The sequence below is a fragment of the Ictidomys tridecemlineatus genome, chromosome 10, assembly GCF_052094955.1.
Source record: "Ictidomys tridecemlineatus isolate mIctTri1 chromosome 10, mIctTri1.hap1, whole genome shotgun sequence".
In the NCBI taxonomy this organism is placed as follows: Eukaryota; Metazoa; Chordata; class Mammalia; order Rodentia; family Sciuridae; genus Ictidomys; species Ictidomys tridecemlineatus.
This window is the reverse complement of record NC_135486.1, coordinates 78,136,131-78,155,375: the sequence shown is the minus strand read 5'-3', so window position 1 is coordinate 78,155,375 and position 19,245 is coordinate 78,136,131. Positions and strand designations below refer to the sequence as shown.

At 35.2% G+C, this 19,245-nt stretch overlaps 1 protein-coding gene across 14 annotated transcripts in view; it reads left to right on the top strand.

Annotated features, from left to right (window-relative positions):
• Myo3a (myosin IIIA) overlaps positions 1-19,245 on the top strand; it is a 235,689-nt gene that overhangs the window by 42,310 nt on the left and 174,134 nt on the right. For all 14 annotated transcript variants that reach the window (XR_005730475.2, XR_005730474.2, XR_013426693.1 and 11 more), the window contains 2 exons: positions 10,167-10,271; positions 10,846-10,945. Coding sequence is in view for 10 of the 14 variants with exons in the window: in XM_078023283.1 (XP_077879409.1) it covers positions 10,167-10,271; positions 10,846-10,945 (205 nt within the window). In the remaining 4 variants the exon portion in view is untranslated. The remainder of the gene's footprint in view (positions 1-10,166; positions 10,272-10,845; positions 10,946-19,245) is intronic.

Below are 19,245 nucleotides of genomic sequence, written 5' to 3'. Positions count from 1 at the left end.
CCATTGGAAAGCAAGGGTCAAATGTTTTCTCTCAGATGTGGAAGATAGAAATAAAGGATAAAAAAATTGATCTTATTAAAATAAAAAGGAGAACAATAGTGCATAGTAAGGGTATCAAGAGGGAGGGAGGAAAGAAGGGAAGGTGTGGGGAATTCCTGGGGAATGAAATCCACCCCACAAATCATGTAATTTCCACGTATGAATATACCATAATGAATATACATAATTATATATATATATATATTTATATATACTTATAATGCATTTAAAACAATAACAATAGTAGAAGGGATATTAGAATTTAGTAAGAGGATTGGGGAGGGAAGAGAAGAGAGAAAGGGAAAGTACTGGGGCATGACTTGATCAAATTATTTTATGTGCATACACAAATATGGCATAATGAATCCCACTGTTGTGTATGATGATAATGCACCAATAAAACAAAAACTTGAGTATAATATCCCACATGAACATATATGTAAAAAATCCTTCACAAAATTTTTATGGGGCACAAGGGATTGAGCTTAACCACTAAGGGGCACTTAACCACTAAGCCACTTCCCCAGCCTTATTTTGTATTTTATTTAGAGACAGGGTCTCACTCAGTTGCTTAGTGCCTTGTTTTTTCTGAGACTGGCTTTGAACTCAGATCCTCCTGCCTCAGCTTCCCAAACTATTGGGATTACATGCATGGGCCACCATACCTGGCTTCCTTCACAAAATTTTTACCAATTAAATCCAAAAGTATAGAAAAATATTATTGCATCATGATAGAACAGGCTTATTCCAGGAATATAAGTTTTTTAAAACATTGAAAAATTTATTGCACCATAATTGCAATTGAAAGAATCAAAGTGAAAAAATCATACAAATATAGGTGCTAAAATTCAACACCCATATGTGATAAACACTCTCAATACACTAGGAATAATCAAATTTTCACCTAATAATAAAGTGTACCCACCCAATTTAAAAATAAGTGAGCAAAATATTTGGACACCTTACAAAGATATGTGTGTGTGTGTGTGTGTGTGTGTGTGTATGAAAATCACATATATAGGCTTTATAAATTCCATAGTATAACATTATGTTTGATTAAATAAAATGCATAATATATAATTAAAGAATAATATACATACTCATATATATATGTATATACATATACATACATATATATATATAATGTTCGGTATCTTTAGTCTTTGTGGAAACGACAATGAGATACTATCAGACACCTATGAAAGTGTCTAAAATTAAAAGGCTAATAATACCAATTATTGGTGGGATTGTGGAACAAATTAAACTCTTACACGTTGCTTATGGCAGTGTAAAATGGAGCAATTACTTTGGAAATGTACAGTAGTGTCTTAGAATATTATTCATATACCTAATAGATAGCCATGAAGATTCACTTGTAGGTTTTTGCTAAATATTAATATCTATAAAAAGACTCAATCTTGAATGTTGATAGTACTTTTATAAAATGAACAATGTAAAAACTAGAATGATGATTATAAAATAGAAGAGTTTCTGCTTTTGTGACATCATGCTGAACATAGTCAGACTAAGAAAATGACCTTGTGATATTCTTTGAATAAACAAAACATGGTTGAAAAAATAGCAAAAGTGAAAACCAGCAAAAGTGAGAAATGCTAACTGCAGAAATTAGAAATTAGCTGGTTTTTTTTTTAAAGATTTGAGTAAAAAATCTCATATTGTCTCCTAACACAGTAAAGGCAGAATACATTCAGAGAACTTAGTAGAGACTGGCTTTGGAAGTTGGTTGCAATGATTGGTTGATGAAACATTATTTTGACTAAAGGTTGGGATTTTTTTTTTATGCTTGCCTACTGCCAGGATAGAGAATTCACTTTCAATTCTGCTGTTATTTAATTAGTCTAGCTCTGGCCTAGGAAAATTGTACTCCAATTTTGTTTGATTAAAGAACATTATGTGCCTATTTTAGCATTGTATTGCAAAGCTATACTTAAGAGTTTTGGGTGTTCTATTATAAATTCTCTTTTAGTCTTATCTTAATGCTTTAGAAATTGTATATGCTATGACATCATCTGTTCACCTATTATTTTGAGAGAAACATCAGCTCATTTTTGTCTTTTATGATCTATTGCCTAATTAAAGAATATTTGCATTTTATTTTATGAATTTTAATACTTCATGTTCATGAAGAACAACTGGATATTTCAGTTTTAAGGATACCTTGTTACTTTTCTTTGTGACACATGGAAAATGCATTTTATGCTAGTTGAGCACAAGTGAATTTCATCTATAAGACCATTAAAAATTTACTAATTCTTAATGAGGAATTAGGGAGTTCGTGACAGTATCATATTTGAGGATTCTTTGGGAAGATCTTCAGCCACAAAGTAATTTGTGAAGTATCGATTTTTGTACTTATTATCATTTTAATAATCTTCATTTTGTTGTTTTCTCCTTTTTCTTCCATTTGTTTTCCATTTCAGCTTGCCTTTTGAAGTTTCATTCATAAAACTTCTTTGTATTCTGAAAATTAAGCGAGGGGTCCTGCTTAGGCAACAGTCAGAAAAACAAATTCTGTGCATGGAAAGGGTATGGAAGGGTTGGGAAGGAACCAAAAGGAAGGAATTATTAAGAACTTAGGTTTTTTTCCCCTAGTCAGGGTCCTTGTAAAACCTTGCCCAATGTTTTCCCCTAATGATAAACACAACAATAGCGAAGCAGGCAAACTAATATAAACTAATATACAGAAGGAAAAAATGAAGAAAATAGTTGACTTAAAATCTTGTCATTTGTGATTTTTCTCTGTCACTAATCTCAGTAATTAAAATAATTGTGGGGTGTTTCTTTTTTCAATGTAACTTAATAAATGAAATGAATGAATAAGTGAATAAAACCTGCGTGTCTCAGGCCCTACAAAATAGGAATTCTGTACCTTTGAAGGACAAGAGGCTGGGTTTACACTGACTCTAGTATACATACAAAGCTGTAAAAACAACAGTGTTAAAATCTTAGTGTTTGTTCTTTATAAAATAGATGCACAAGAGAGAAAGGAATTTCATCTTTCTCTTTGGGTTTTTATTTTATTTATATATTTATTTGTGTGTGTGTGTGTGTGTGTGGGTGGGTGGGTGGGTGTGTGTGTGAGTGATTGTGTATGTGTGGGGGGGGAGGAAGGAAGGAAGGAAGGAAGGAAGGAAGGAAGGGAGGGAGGAAGGGAGGGAGGGAGGGAAAGAGACACAGACAGACAGGGTCTCACTTCTTGCCCAGCCTGATCTCTAATGCCTGGGCTCAAGAATCCTCCACCTCAGCCCTCTGAGTCAGCTGAGACTGTAGCATGTACCACTAAGTCTGGCTTCTTCCCTCTTTCTCTTTGTTCTTCATCTCATTACTACTTCCAGATAGAGGAGGAGGCCTCCTTCCAAGATATCATGCAGGGGAGTCTCCATATTTGGGTGGAAAGAATGAGGAGGTTCTATCTCTGATTTCAATTTGTTATCTCTTTTGAAATTTTTATGTAGATTTTGTTTGCTTTTTACTCTCAAACCGCTGATTTCTAAATATGAATTATATTTCATAGAATTATGTAACAAACAATCTAGTAGAAGGCATGCAAAAAATAAGACTGGTGATACTTTCAAATATGCCATTGTCTATAAGTAAAACTTGAATATCTCACTTTTCATAACATACTCTATTCTTTTATATATGAAACTCAGAATATGATTTTTAGTTTGTTTTAAAAGTAATTTTTAATCTCAAAAAAACAAAACAAAGCAAAACAAAAACCAAGTGGTTGTGTTTATTGGGAATGGAAGTGAGGTCATATAGCTCCTAAGATTGTACTTTATTATTTGTAAGAAATACTTAGCTAATGTAAATTAGAATACAAACTTATTACACATCCTATGTATGAAATTACTATCTTAATTGAATTGCTTAGGTAATACATAGGGAATTTATCAGGTGAAACTTAAGGGTTACTAGATGAAAGTTAAGCAACAAAATTTAAATTTGAAGAAAGATTTCTTATTTGCTTAAAAATTTCTGTATATATATTTTCAGATAGGTTGGTATATTTATGCCTACGGTAAGGAGGTAATTGTAGTTAGTACTTTTGATGTGTTCCAACTATTATTGTGGTCTCTTTTTTGCTTCTTGGCTGGATGGAAATGTTTTTAATTTTTTCCATGTTGTCTACTTTTCTCTAGAAATAGAAGATTATGAAATTATTATTTTTTTCTTTTTCCATCGTCACTGACTTTTCATAGACTTCTTAGAGAATTAGTATTCATGTCTCTGACTTCACATTGTAGGGTGACTTTGCTTTTTCTTCTGAAGCAAGCTATTCACATCTCAGAATGACCGAAAACTGCATTTTAGTGTACAATCAGTTGTGAAGTTCTGTCTCCTGATCTACAAACTAGCTCAGTGGGTCCTATAGCAGTAGAGTACAGTGTTCATCGATATAAGGTCTTTTTCTTTTCTACCACTGGAAGTTTCTTGTTTGGATTCTAATCATAACTTCCTTTTTAAAAGTTTTGTTTGCTTAAGTTAAGTTGTAAGAAAATGATTTAGTTATCATGTTGTTAGGGTCAGAAAATATCCTTTTGGAGAAAAGCCTTTTTTTCTGAATATTATTTTAAAAGGACTAAGGGAAAAAATGAACATAAAAATAATAAAATGGAAAGGCAGCAGAATACAACAGACACTAGTATGGCAGTATGTATAAATGCGGATGTATAACCAATGTGATACTGCAATCTGTACACATGGTAAAAATAAGAATTCATACCCCATTTGAATCAAATGTATGATATATGATATGTCAAGATCATTGTAATGTTTTGAGAACCAATAAGAAAATAATAATAAAATGGAATCATTTGCTCCCCTCCAAAGTATAGTTCTGTATTCTAGAAGACATAATAGATAAAGTAATTAGGCCAAAATAACCTGGAGAAAACTGTTATCAATCTACATGTTAGCACATTTCATCTGCTCTTTATCTATAACCTTTTCTTTTCCCCTTTCAACCGAATGTTATCAAGTCTCGTTGTGAAATTCTACATTACTTTGCACACAAGTCTTTTCATCCACATAACTATAATTCAAGACCTAACATATAATCTTGGTAATTGTTTATTGTCCCTCTAGTTAGGTTTCTTTTCTTTTTTCTTTTTTTTTTTTTTTTTTGACCTTGGCACTATGGACATTTTAGTTTGAATGGTTCATTTTTGTGGAGGACTGTCCTGTGCATTTTGGGGATGTTTGGCAGCCTCCCTGGCCTCTGGATGCCAGAAGCAGTTCCCCAGCCCTGTTGATAAAAAGAACTCTCCAAACATTGTGAAATGTCCCTGGAAGCAAAATTTTCTATGGTTGAAAACCACTGTTCTGAACATATTTTTAGGCTTGAAGCAGAAACTGTACTGGCACCTTTGATCTATTCCTAGTTCAGTGCCTTGCATATATTAACAGTTCAACAAATATTTGTTGAATATGAATAAATAAATTATGATTCTTCTAAAAATAATTATTAAATTAAATATGATGAAAATTTATAAATGTATAAATATGTACGTGTGTGTGTGTGTGTGTATCTCGAAGATTTTTTTCTGGATCAGTACCTTGCTTCTGTAAAAATGTATTGGATATAAAATTCAACCATGAATAAACAGTGTAGTTTCTGACAAAACACTATAAGGGGGCTTTATTTGTGTAGAACAAAACACTATAAGGGGGCTTATTTGTGTGTTCCTTCATTATTTCAGGTCCCTTTTACATAGTCTTGGTGTTAGCAACGAGGGTGTACTTTTTAAAAAATAAATAGACTGAATCTTTTCAGCAGTTTTAGGTTTGCAGCAAAATTGAACAGTGAGTACAGAGAGCTCCTCTTCACTCCTCCACATTATAACATCTTGCATTAGTGTAGTAGATTTGTTAAAATTTATGAAGCAATATTAATAACTAACTAGAGTTCATAGTTTACATTAGGGTTTACTCTTAGTGTTGTACAGCTTATGGATTCTGATAAATATGTAATGATGTGTATGTACCATTGTAATATCACACAAATTCATTTCACTGCCCTAAAAGTACCATGCTTTTCCTATTCATTCCCCCAGAACCACTAACAACTACTGATTTTGTTGTTTCCGGTTTTGTCTTTTCCGGAATATAGTATTCTTGGAATCATACAAACAGTAGTCTTTTCATATTGCCTTCTTTCACGTAGCAATATGCATTTAAGATTTGCCTGTTCTTGGTGTTGGCAACTAGATTTTAAACTCAATTCAGAGTTCTAGCTTCTGTTTTTTGGGACACTTTTAACTAACATAAAAAATGTGCTATATTAATTGTACATCTCTATATAACCCACACCTGTAAGTTAAAATGAATTAGACACCTACTTTATGTGAGACTGAAAACTGTAAAACTTCCTGAAGAAATTATAGGAGAAAAGTTTTGAGGCCTTGGTTAGGCAAAAATTTCTTAGATATGACACCAAAAGCACATTCTATAATTTTTTTTAATGATAGATTTAGAACGTAACACTCTTCAAAAGACCCTTCAAATAAAAGTGCAAGCCACAGACTAGAAGAAAATGTTTAAAAATACCTGCCTGTAAAGGACTTGTATCCAGAATATATAAAGAATTCTAAAAAAATCAATAATAAGAAAGCAAATGATGAATTAAAGAAATGAACAGAAATTTTGAATATTTTCCAAAGAAAATATATGGACAGCAAATAAGTACATGAAAAGATGGCCAACATCTTAGTTATTAGGAAAACCCACATTAAAATCACAAAGAAATACTAAGGCCATTTAAAATGGCTTTAAGAAACCACTTTATAAATCAAGTACTGGTGAGAATGTGTAGCAACTAGGAATCTCATACATTGCTTGTGGGGATGCAGAATGGTATGACCATTTTGATAGTTCAGCAGTGTAGAGACGGTTAAACAAAAAACCTTCAGCAGTTCCCTCTCAGATACTTAGCCAAGAGAAATTAAAACTTAATACTAACATTAACATGAAGGATGGGGCTGTAGCTCAGTGGCAGAGTGCTTGACTTTCACATGTGAGACACTGAGTTTGATCCTTAGTGCCACATAAAAATAAACAAATAAAGTAAAGGCATGCTGTCCACCTACAACTACAAAAACAAACAAACAACAACAATAAAGAAACATTGCTGGTGGGACTGCAAATTGGTGCAACCAATCTGGAAAGCAGTATGAAGATTCCTCAGAAAACTTGGAATGGAATCACCATTTGACCTAGCTATCCCACTCCTTGGTTTATACCCAAATGACTTAAAATCAGCATATTACAGTAATGTAGCTGCATCAATGTTTGTAGCAGCTCAATTCACAATAGCTAAACTATGGAACCAACCTAGGTGTCCTTCAATAGATGAATGGATAAAGAAAATGTGGTATATATACTCAATGGAATATTACTCAGCTTTAAAGAAGAGTGAAATTTTGACATTTGCCAGTAAATGGATGGAGTTGGAGAATATCATGCTAAGTGAAATAAGCCAATCCCCAAAACCCAAAGGCCAAATGTTTTCTCTAATATGAGGATGCTAATTCACAATAAGGTGGTGGGTACTTGACAAGCATAGCGTTACCTTAGATTAGGTAAGGGAAATAATGGGAGGGCAGAGGAAGGGATATGAGGATAGGAAAGATAGTACAATGAAACAGACATTATTACTGTATGTATATATGTGACTGCATGACAATATGATTCTGCAACATGTACACTCAGAAAAATGAGAAATTATATCCCATCTATACATGATATATCAAAGTGTATAAATGCATTCTACCGTCATGGATAACTAATTAAAACAAATAAAAATTAATTTTAAAAACCTTTACATGAATAGTCACAGAAATCTACTCATAATTGCCCAAAACGGAAAACAAGTGAGATATCTTTGAGTAAATCCATGATGTGGTTTGTCCAATCAATGCAATACTCAGCATCAAAAAAAGAAACAACATTAAAACAGCATTTAAGAAAGAATGTGCAACTATGTGGATGAATCTGAAACTCACTCTGCTAAGTCAAAGAAGCCAAATAATAGTGTAGTGTCAACCTAAATAAAGCAATCAGGGAGAGATTTCCCCCCCCCCAAGAATTCTGATTTCTTGTGGTGGGGGGGGGTATAGCAGGTTACCACAATGGGAATATTCATACCTTAGTACACTGTGTGCATATTCACAGAGATTGAGGCAAGAGGGAAGGTTTTTTTTCTTTCTAATACACGAAATGAGGATGATCACATCAAATATTTGAAACCATAATCCCTGGCACTATGATTAATAACATGAGTGGTGATAGTCCAAGGTTGCATAGACATTACCAGGTAGAAGACCTAGTAGAAATTTTCATGTAGGGTGACCTCTATGCCAGTTTGTAATCCTGATAGTGTTTTGTGATTCAAGTTTAAGAACCCTTTCTTCATAAACTCCAGGCTTTGTGTATTTGTTTATTTTATTCTGTAGGGTTGGCACAAGTAACTCCATTTTTATTCTGATAGCTTTCGTATTTATTCCACAATAATCAACTGCAAAAGGTGCAGTCAAAGAGAGGGTACACTTTGGAGAAATAGAATGAAAAATTTAGTCTTCCTTCAGTGGCTTTTAGGAATTTTTGAACTAGTTCTAAAATATGGGTCCTTTTAAATAAGAGGTTCGCTATTGTGAAGGATGCAGTTTGTTTTCCATCAGGGGTAATTGTGTGAACGCTGGCCCAGAGCGGAGGCAGTCTGACCCTGTACGTTGCTTCCAGGGTAACAACCCTGTCTTACTTGTCCAGTTTAAACAGCATCCGCTTCCTTTTACAGAACAAGATGCAGCTCTTGAAATGCTAGGCTGCACATGTTCCCGTATTAGCTGAAAGAAATCATTTTTGAGTGTAGAAAGACTAATTATGCATGTGCTTCAGTTTCTTCATCTTTAATATGAAGATGATAATACCTACTTCAGAGAGTTGGTGAGGTTTAGAGATAATTCATGTAAATGGATTAGAAATGTGCAGGACATCAAGTTTTAAGTGCTCAGTGCATCTTAGCTATTACTATCTAATCCATAATGTACCATAAGTAGTGTTCAGGCATCTAGCAAAATTTAATTACCATATCAGAAAAAGGTTTTGAGAAAATGTATTCAGTTATTTCAAACCAAGATGCTAAAAATATACTTGCTCTCACCTCCTTTCTGTCTGTACTTGAGTTAGAAGAGGGTCAAGGAAATTATTACTCTTTTAGTTCCCAGGTACTGGTGGGCACCAAAGGCAGTTGGAAAAGATCCAGTAGATCAGGGTGGGGAAGGGAGACACCATTAAGAGTCCCGAGCTGAGGGTCAAGGCCAAAAACAAAGGCCAAAGAATCAGACATTGAGGATCAAGGACCTATGGAGCCAAAACATTCTTGGGATATTCTCTGGGTTTAGGACTATCTGCCAAATTACTTCCCCTCTCATGTTCACTGCTAATATCAGTGTTAATCCATCCAGCAAGTAGTGCAGCTTCTTTGAAAGTTACCCATGGGATTTAATGTTACCTATGTTTGTACAGCCCAGATGTGAAAATTTCCCCTATCTTGTTTATTCTTCTTGTTTTCTATTTAGATTCTTTCTGTTTTGGGTGAGTTGTTGGGTATTTAGGGGATGCAAATAATATAGGAAATATTATATTTAAATAGTTTTCTAAAATATTATTTTAATCATTCCTTAATGCATTCAAAATTTGCCAAAAGGATGTGCTTTTTTTAAAAAAAAATAGAGTACATATACAATAGTATATAGGTATGGATTGAGACCATTGAGTCTATTACACTGCTGCTTTTAAACTCTGAATCATAAAACCTGGGAATAATTTGTAGAATTATAATTCTTACCATTAATTTTAAAAATCAAGCTCAGTGCTTCTTCAGATTCTCTTCTAAAAATTAATTTATATGAAAACTGTTTTAAAAATCAGTTGTACATACCTACAAGTTTGTATGCTCATTTCATTTGTGAGTCCATAAAGATAATGAAAGTGATCATTTAAAACAGAAGATTGGGACAATTTTTAAAAAAAAAATGTTTTAGGAAAACTTTTTGCAGCCCCAAACTTCAGTGTCATATGCATCTTGAAATACTCTTTTTTAGCTGTGCAATGGAGGATCCGTGACTGATCTTGTGAAAGGATTTCTGAAGAGGGGTGAAAGAATGAGTGAGCCTGTAATTGCCTATATTTTACATGAAGCATTAATGGTAAGGCAATTTAAATTCCTTGTGCATTAATTATGAGGCTGTTTTAATTAAATAAAAAGTGTAGGTCCTATTTTTAGAAAAATATTTCTACATTAGTATTTATTGATGCAAAAGTATATGCAAAGTCTGAAATGCTTTTCATGACTAATTGCTATTTGCCATTAGAAATTGACTTTCCTTGTAGCAACAGGATCCTGAATTCTGATTTCCTGTGTTTCTTAGACCACAATAGTGATGGAAATAGAAAGTGTATTTTTTTAATTAATACGTTTTCATTTGCCATCACCTTAAATAAATATATAAAAAAATTCCCTCTATTGAAATCAACACATTTTCTAATCAAATGTTTAGTAAAAGCTAAGGAACATGCTTTGGTTTTGTAAATTTTTATATAATCCAAAGTGTAAAAGATGATCTTTGATTTGGCTAACTGAAGGTAAAATAGTGAAGGGTGAATTTTAATTTTTTCATGTATTTACTGTTTATTTTTCCCAAATGTATTATATGAAAAATATGTTTTGGTTTGATGCCTTTTTAAAAAAAAAAAGAGTCATTATTATTTCTCACCTACTAGGGACTTCAGCATTTACATAACAACAAAACTATCCACCGTGATATAAAAGGAAATAACATTCTGTTGACTACTGAAGGTGGAGTTAAGCTGGTAGATTTTGGTAAGTTTTGTTTAAATGCATGAATTTGGGTTGCACAGTAAACTGTATGATATGATTTTATCATTTCCCAACCATTTTTCTTTTTCCATACATTGAAAATAGGGAAATATAAGTATCTCATTGGGTAAGAAATACATAAATAATTAGGCAATTGAGAGATTTCCAGCTCTCAGGTCACCCAGCTTAGTCCCACATAACACTAATGTAGTAAAATGTATAATTTATTCTACAAAACAGATAGTGTCCCACACAACCCGATACTATAACAGTATCTCCTGGCCTTTATTATTGATGGCTTGATAAATGGGCACATGTCCAAATCCAGGATTTTTGAGATGTGAGGTGATATCATTAAGGGTCATCTGGGGATATTTTCTGCCTCCTAAGAAGGAGACAGGGAAAGATGGTCTCTGTCTTCCCTGATACTCTGTGTGTTTACCATATTGCCTGAAACTGGTCTGGTCTTCTTGTGACCTTATAAAGCACTCCATCCTAAGAAAGGCAGAGCTGAGAGAGTGAAGAATGGGGTTCCCGGTGACATAATCAAGTCACTAAGTCAATCGACTTTAGAGCCTACCCTTTCTCTGGACTTGTTGATGGGTGAAATGATAAATTTCCATATTTACTAAATTTCCATATTTACTAAGCCAATTTGAGGTTTCTGTGTTACAGCCAAAGGCGCTGTTGTTGATGCATGCACCCTCATCTGGGTAGCTGCTTTTCATCTGTGAAGGTGCTTTCTTATACTTCCCCTTGTTTGACCCTGAACTACACAGCAATCCTCTGAGAGTGGATGGCAATATTCCAGGATACCTCAGTGTCCTGTAGGCTTTCCTCCCCTTCCCTTCCTCTGTACTCTGGCTGGGTAAGGTGTCCTACCTTGTGCTTCCATACCCTGTATATTTCTCTATTCTTAAATTTACCACTTAGAACCATAGTTTCCTATTTGGTCTTATAAGTAAAAAAATAAATAGGGATGGACAGGGTCTTTGAGAAGCAGAACCCTGTCTTTGTCTGTTTCGTAGACCTACTGCTTTGGGTTTAGCAATTCATTGGCTGTAAATTGAATGAGCAAACCTCCCTTCATTTTGCCGAACAGAGGGAATTTAATTAGTTTTAGATTAATTTCAAATTGTTTTAATATCCAAGTACCCAGTACTTTAGTATTTGACTTAGCCCAGGAATGAATTTCAGAGCAGGTTGAGAAGACTGATGAGAGCATGTCCTTCAAACACACATCAGATTGTGCATTGTTTTTCTGACCTGAACTATTGCCAACTAATGAACAGCGGTGAGCTTGACAATAAATACCTGATTTATAACTGGGGTGCAACCAGTCTGTGTTGCTAGTTGAGTTGAGAGCCATATGCTTGAACAATCTGGCTGGGTATTAATAAGGACTTCTGTTTGAAATTTAAAAACAGCAACAAAATTTAAAAATTTTTAAAAAACAACAAAACACTCCTCACCGCTGCATAAGCAGGGTCATTATTCTCCTCAGAGAATAATTTTGGCTCTACTCAAAGACAGTTTCAAATGGAGACCTTGATAGTTAACTTAAAAATCTCATAATTCCCTTGTTTTTTTAAAAATGGTTACAATGAATAGAGACTACATTAAAAGTTGCTCAAACAAGTGTAAGTAAACAACTTTTCTAGCCATTAAAGAAAAAAAATTGGTAAACTAGTATCTTTGAGAAATTATCTTCCTGGGATATCTTCTAAAATAAGTTAGATTAAAAAATAAGCCTAGATAATAAATAGGGCAATTTTTTATAAGACACTTTAATAAAAATCATTTTAGGTTGGATAGCTAACAAAATGACAGCACTGGTTTTAGATTATTCGGTTTGTTGATTTCTTTTCAGCAATAATTAGAAATGAGAGCCATTTGGCTATTTAAATGCAAGTCTGGCATCGAATACTAACATTTCATATAAAGCATTATTTATATTCTGTTCTCCGTGGTAAGAGGACATGGGTTCAGTTCACCTTAAAAATGATTAGTGGGGCCAGGTGTGGTGGTGCATGCCCGTAATCCCAGTGGCTCAGGAAGCTGAGGCAGGAGGATCATAAGTTCAAAGCCAGCCTCAGCAATGGTGAGGTGCTAAGCAACTCAGGGAGACCCTGTCTCTAAATAAAATACAAAGAAGGGCTGGGGATGTGGCTCAATGGTTGAGTGTTCCTGAGTTCAATCCCTGGCACCCCCACCAAAAAATTGATTAGTGGGTTATTATCTGAATTAAAACCTGAGGAATGTGGATGTCTGCGTACATTAAGAAACTTTTTTGAGGGTAGAAAGAATACCATGTGGTAAACCACAAACTGCAGAATCTAGTAATCAGTGCCCTCATTTTATGTTCAAATCAAGTGTTCAGAAAAGGAAACTGCTGGCAGTAAAGAGTTTTGTAATAAATTTTACTTTAATTCCTCATGTCATAAAACATGAGGAATTAAAGTATGGGACACTGAAGATCTTAGAAGCCTGTCAGGCATCTTGTACTCGGAATTCCCAAAATTAAACCCTACCACCTCAACCCATTGCTAGAAATCTGTTATAGATCAAGAGTTTCCTGTCTTAGAAAAAGTCACCTGCATCTACTCATTGCTCAAGCCAGAACTTAGGGTCATGCTTAAGTCTTTGCTTGTCCTTACCTCCTAGTATATAGCTAATCACAAAGCTTGTCTCTGTTAGGTCCTCTGCTTGTGCTTAGTCCTGCTTGTCACCTCTTGCCTGGGCCCCTGAAATTGACTTCTCTGAATCCTTACATCTAGTCTTATTTTCTTCTCTCCAGTCCATTCTATAACAAGGGGGAGTCTTTCCACAAACATATCTGATTCTCCCACTTTATTTTTGTTATTTCATTCAATGACTTCCTCTAGTGACATAGAATAAGCTCTTTATTTTATTAATTTTAAAAGATTTTATTTTAATTGTACAAATTTGCAGGTACAGTTTTGTTTTGTTTTGGTATTAGGGACTGAACTCAGGGAGCACTCAACCACTGAGCCACATCCCCAGCCCTATTTTGTATTTTATTTAGAGACAGGGTCCCACTGAGTTGCTTAGTGCCTCGCTTTTGCTGAGGCTGGCTTTGAACTCACAATCCTCCTGCCTCAGCCTCCTGAGCTGCTGGGATTACATGTGTGTGCCACTGTGCCTGGCTCTGCGGGGTACAGTTTTAATTACATGTATACAGTGTGTAATGACCAAATCAGAGCAGTTGATATATATATATATATATATATATATATATACATGAACACATACGGATTGAATCAAAGGAATTGGCGTTTCCATCTGCTTATCATTACTTTGTGTTTGGAGTCTTTGATCTCTCTTCTTAGTTATTTGTAATATATACAACAGATTATAGTCCCTACAATGTGATAAATAGAATACTAGAACATATTTCTACCTATGTTTGGTAATCACTATTCATCCTCCCTCTATCTTATTCCTACCCTCTCTTCTTAGCCTCTAATAATCCTTATTAAATGTTCTGATTAACTGTAAGAAAGAACATTCGATGTTTGTCTTCCTATGTCTGATTTATTTCACTTACTATAATGACCTCAAGTGCCATTCATTTCACTGCAAATGATAGTATTCCATGTAATATATATATATATATATATATATATATATATATATAGTGTGTGTGTGTGTGTGTGTGTGTGTGTGTGTGTGTGTATATGCCACATTTTCTTTATCCACTCATCCATTGATGGACATCTAGTTTGATTCCTGTATTCAGTTATTGTGAATAATGCTTCAATAAACACATATTTCTTTGGTTTACCTTTGGATAATATACCCAATAGTGGGATTAATGTATCATAGAGTAGCTTTGTTTTTAATTTTTCAAGGAACCTCCATACTGGTTTTCCATAATGGCAGTAATAATTTATCCTCCCACCAACAGTGTATGAGGGCTCCATTTTTTCCACATCTTCACCAGTATTTGTTATTTTTTTGGATTTTTGAAAATAACTGTTGTAACTAGGTTGGGGTGATATCTCCTTGTGGTTTTGAGTTGCATTTCTCTGATGGCTAATGCTGTTGAGTATTTTTCATAAATTTGTTGGTCATTTGAATTACTTTAGAATAAGCTCTTAATGACTAATGCCTCCTTTATATCCTTTGGTGCTCACCTGGAACCTGTCTTCCTGTTACCTATTAGCCACATCAGTCTCTTGCAGTCCCTTAAATGTGCCATAATCTTTCTCAGAGCTCTTATGCATATTACTGAGGAAGTACTTTAAAGTTTATTAATATGCATTTCTCTTTCACTTATCCAAGAGTACAGTCTTAACCCCCCTGTGCCTGATGCAACATTTCTAGGGGAAGATTTATTATTGCAGAAGGAATGCAGAAAAATGACTGGGGTAATATTCAGCTTTTAACCTTCAAATATAGGAATTTGTAGTAAGGCCCAGGCTGTCTCCTGAAAAAGTCTATCCAAATTGCTTTAGCATATGAAAAGAGAATTTCCAGGGTAATACCATACGGTTCATGTAAAAGGGTGGAAAGAAGAGAGAAACCCTTTGCAAATTCTAGGATGATTATGGAAAGATGAAACAAAGCGTGGCAGGAGAGCAAGCTGAGCTTTTAACAAGTGAAGATGACAGTGAGGACAGGAAGATGTTCCTAAACCTCACACTTCCACTCCCATTCACTGCACAGAGGAGGCCACTTCATTGTCAGCTGCAATACAGAGTGGGGCGAACCATGCCCTTGTTACCATGGAGCAGCAGAGTGATTAGGCAGAGGAAAGACTCAAGGTTAACTTCCCCAAATCTTTACCCTTAGTTTCTAGAAACTTCAAAGTAACTAATAATCTGGCTGAAGAGTGTCTAGAAGGTGTTTCTTAGGGGACCAGGTGGTTGTGTGAGGCACAGCTCAGATTGCCTGGGCCAGGTCTGAAGGTGAGGCATAGCCAGACCTCAGAGTATTCTCAGCTCCTGCTGGAGCCACCCTGAGCCTTAATCTGCCAAGAGGAACTAAAAAAGTCTGCTGTATGAGAAGAACAGACCACAAGCTCAGTGGCTGCAAATGCCAGCACAGGGAGCCAGTCGGGCAGACAAAAGCACATGGCCCCAGAGACTAGAGACCCACCCTTTCTCTTCTCCCTGCCACAAGGTCTTTAAGGCGGAGGGATGACCTCTGAAAGATGGAGCAAACACTTATCCAAGACAAACTGAACTCTACTGAAAAGGGCTTTCAGATTAATCATTTCTGACTCAGCTTTACTTTCCTCCCAGACAGTTATGAGGAGCCATAATTATAGGCAAAATGAAGAAATGGAAAATTCTCTATGAATCAAGAGTAGATATTGAATTTTTGACCAGTTCTAGGTATGATACTGTATCTGAATAGAAACCTCCCAACTCCTGTACACCATTAACTTCTGTGTGCCTGACTGTGCACCTCTCCAACACCCTGTACTTCATTTCACCAACCATTTGTCAAACTTTATTATAACGATATGTTTTATTTGACTGCTGTTCTGCTAAGCTTTAAACTTCACAGTGACCGGGTCGCTTTGTTCCTAGAACCCATCATGGTACTGACAAATGGAAAATGCTTGTAAGTACTGTCAAATGAATAAATGAATGACAGGGAGGATTTTCCATGCAATTGTGTGACCATGGGAAAGTCTCTTTAAAATCTCCAGGCACATCAATCTGTTCATCTAACAGTGTGGAAAAGGATATTTACTACTTCCTAAGGTTGGTGCTTCTGAGTAAATAGGATGCTAGGTGTAAACTATTTGGCATAATAACTGACACAAGATAATCCTGAAAATCTGAGCTATTATCATTGCCCTGAAGTAGTAATCCCACCCCGCTTTCTACTGAGTACTGTACACATAGTAGTTCCTTGATAAAGGGTGGTGAGAAAATAAAACTCTTAGTTCCATGGGTCTCTCTATGTTTAAAAAAAAACAAGCAAACACTTGCTCTATGTTATAATAAATTCAGTTATTACTTTAAATATCAAGCAAATTAATTACACTAAAAATAAGATTCATTTGCTAATACTAGACATGAATACAACCTTTAAGAAAACCTTTTGTTTTTCTCTGTTAAGTGAAAAAGTTTTACAGAAAACCACTGGACACCTTAGAGAGCAAAAAGGCAAGTGAGCTTGTAAACATTATTAATGAAATGCATTAGCAGTCGCTGGTATCTGATCAGTCCATAAATAATATGACTTCCCAGGAGATAAACCCCTTTAGGCAAGTCAACTAATGTCTGAAAAAAGTAGTCCTTATCTTGAATAGAAGATGAAAGAGAAGCTAAATTTAAAGGGCAGTCCTCGGTTCTCATTTCTATAGATTTCTCTCTGGGGAACTTGATTTCTAATAGGATAGTTAACATTTCAATATAGAAGTACAGAACGTACTTTTTTGTGATTTATTTAGACATTGTTCTTATGACAGAATATTTTATGGCTTTAAATCTCTTCTTACCCACATGCCCCATTTTAGACCAAATCCCCAATGCATAATGTAGGTCAAAGAGAAGTTGTGATTTATTCATTAATAACCCACTTTTTAGCATCAAGGGAAGCAGGTACACCTGAACTTAAAAACTAGGAGGACTCCTTCATTCCTTTCAATCTTGATAATAATTCAGAAAAAAAAAAGCCATTAGCTGAGACAAGCAAGGTCTGGGAATAGGGGGTGCAGCTCAGCACACAGTTTGGAGACTGGTGGAATGAGGAAGGTGACCAGGCTGGGAGCTCATTGGTAGTGGTGTCCTGGGATCCAGTGCTGGGTCCCCCCGTGGGAAGAGAAGGACATTCTTGTGGGGTGATGGCAGTGACCATAGTTGGGTTGTGAGAGCTGAAGCAAGATGAGGGGAGCATATGCACAGGGATGGGGTGAAGGCATAACATTAGGAACTTTATCTAGAAATACTCTGAAAGCAAGGATCTTTACTTAAAATTTTAAAAAGTTAATTCTTAAGAAAAAAAGAATTATAAATGTGAAAAAGGGCATAAAGTGAACCCAGTGGCATTGGGTTGGAATTAAAGATACAATGTGAGCTCATGGTTTTCAATATATATAAACAAAAGCATAATATGTGTATGTGATAGATCTCTGTAGCGAGTTTAACTAGTTGTTACTATTAAGAGGTATTGGGAGCATTGACATCCCCAAGAGAGAGCACATCAAGCACTTAGCTCTTGACTTTTAAATACAGTTCTCAACTATAAGGAATTAAGGATTTGTGGAGAATTTGATTGATTTTAGGGCTACAGAAGGTAGCCTGAAATTTATGGGTATCTAGAAAGTTAAAAAAAAATTCAAAGAACTATGGAGGCTCTTCAAAGAGGTATGTATGGCAATTTGAGATAATTCCTGCTGATCAGATGTAAGACAATTTGAGCATCAAAATAATGATAATAAATGGTAGTAATGAGGTCAATCCGTTGAAGAAAATAGAAATCTGCTAATCCATGTAGGCATGTACATGTGCGTGCATGTGCATGCGCACACATACACACACACACACACACACACACACACACACATGGGAATAAATAAATAGAAGCAAAAACTTTTCCCTATGGAAGAATGCCAGCTAATAAATACAGAAAAAATAATGAAAATTTAAAAATCATTTGGCAGCCATCATTGTAATAATTAATTCACACAAAAATTTCAAAAATGCTAGCATTAATGGGTTAAGTTTTGGAAAGAAATAAGATTTGTCTCATAGTTCAAAATAACTCTCCATAAGATATTTATTAATAATAAACGATAAACTTTGTAGGGAAGAAGACTGGCAGGCGAGTATTAATGAGTGACCCAAATGAATGTAACTAGTCATGAGACAAACGAAAATCAAGCCATTATTGAGGGGATGATGGCCAGCATCTCATTAAGGGGTTCTTCTTCCTGCTCAGGATAATCCAGGCCACCCTAAAATTTACAATCTTAAATATTTAGTAAATAACAAAGCACAAATACTCAAAAATGTACTTACAGAAAGTGAAGCCCCTGATAGACCTAGTCCACAAGGGTTCTCCAGACAAAGGCAAAATGGCTCCCCTGGCTTATTTAAGGGGTTACATCAAAGGCAGGGACAAGGTTTCCAGGGCAGAGTCTTGCTTCAGGATGTTTTGCAGTCAGCAGGTTGACTGACATCTTGGCAGGTCACATCCATCTCAGGTGCTGTGTGGGATCTTTAGCAAAACTTGAGGAGAAAGTTCACCTGCATCAGGCAGTCAGTCCCTGTCCAGGGTGCCACAGAAGGTTCCCAGTGCCAGACTTATTCCCTCAGGAGGCT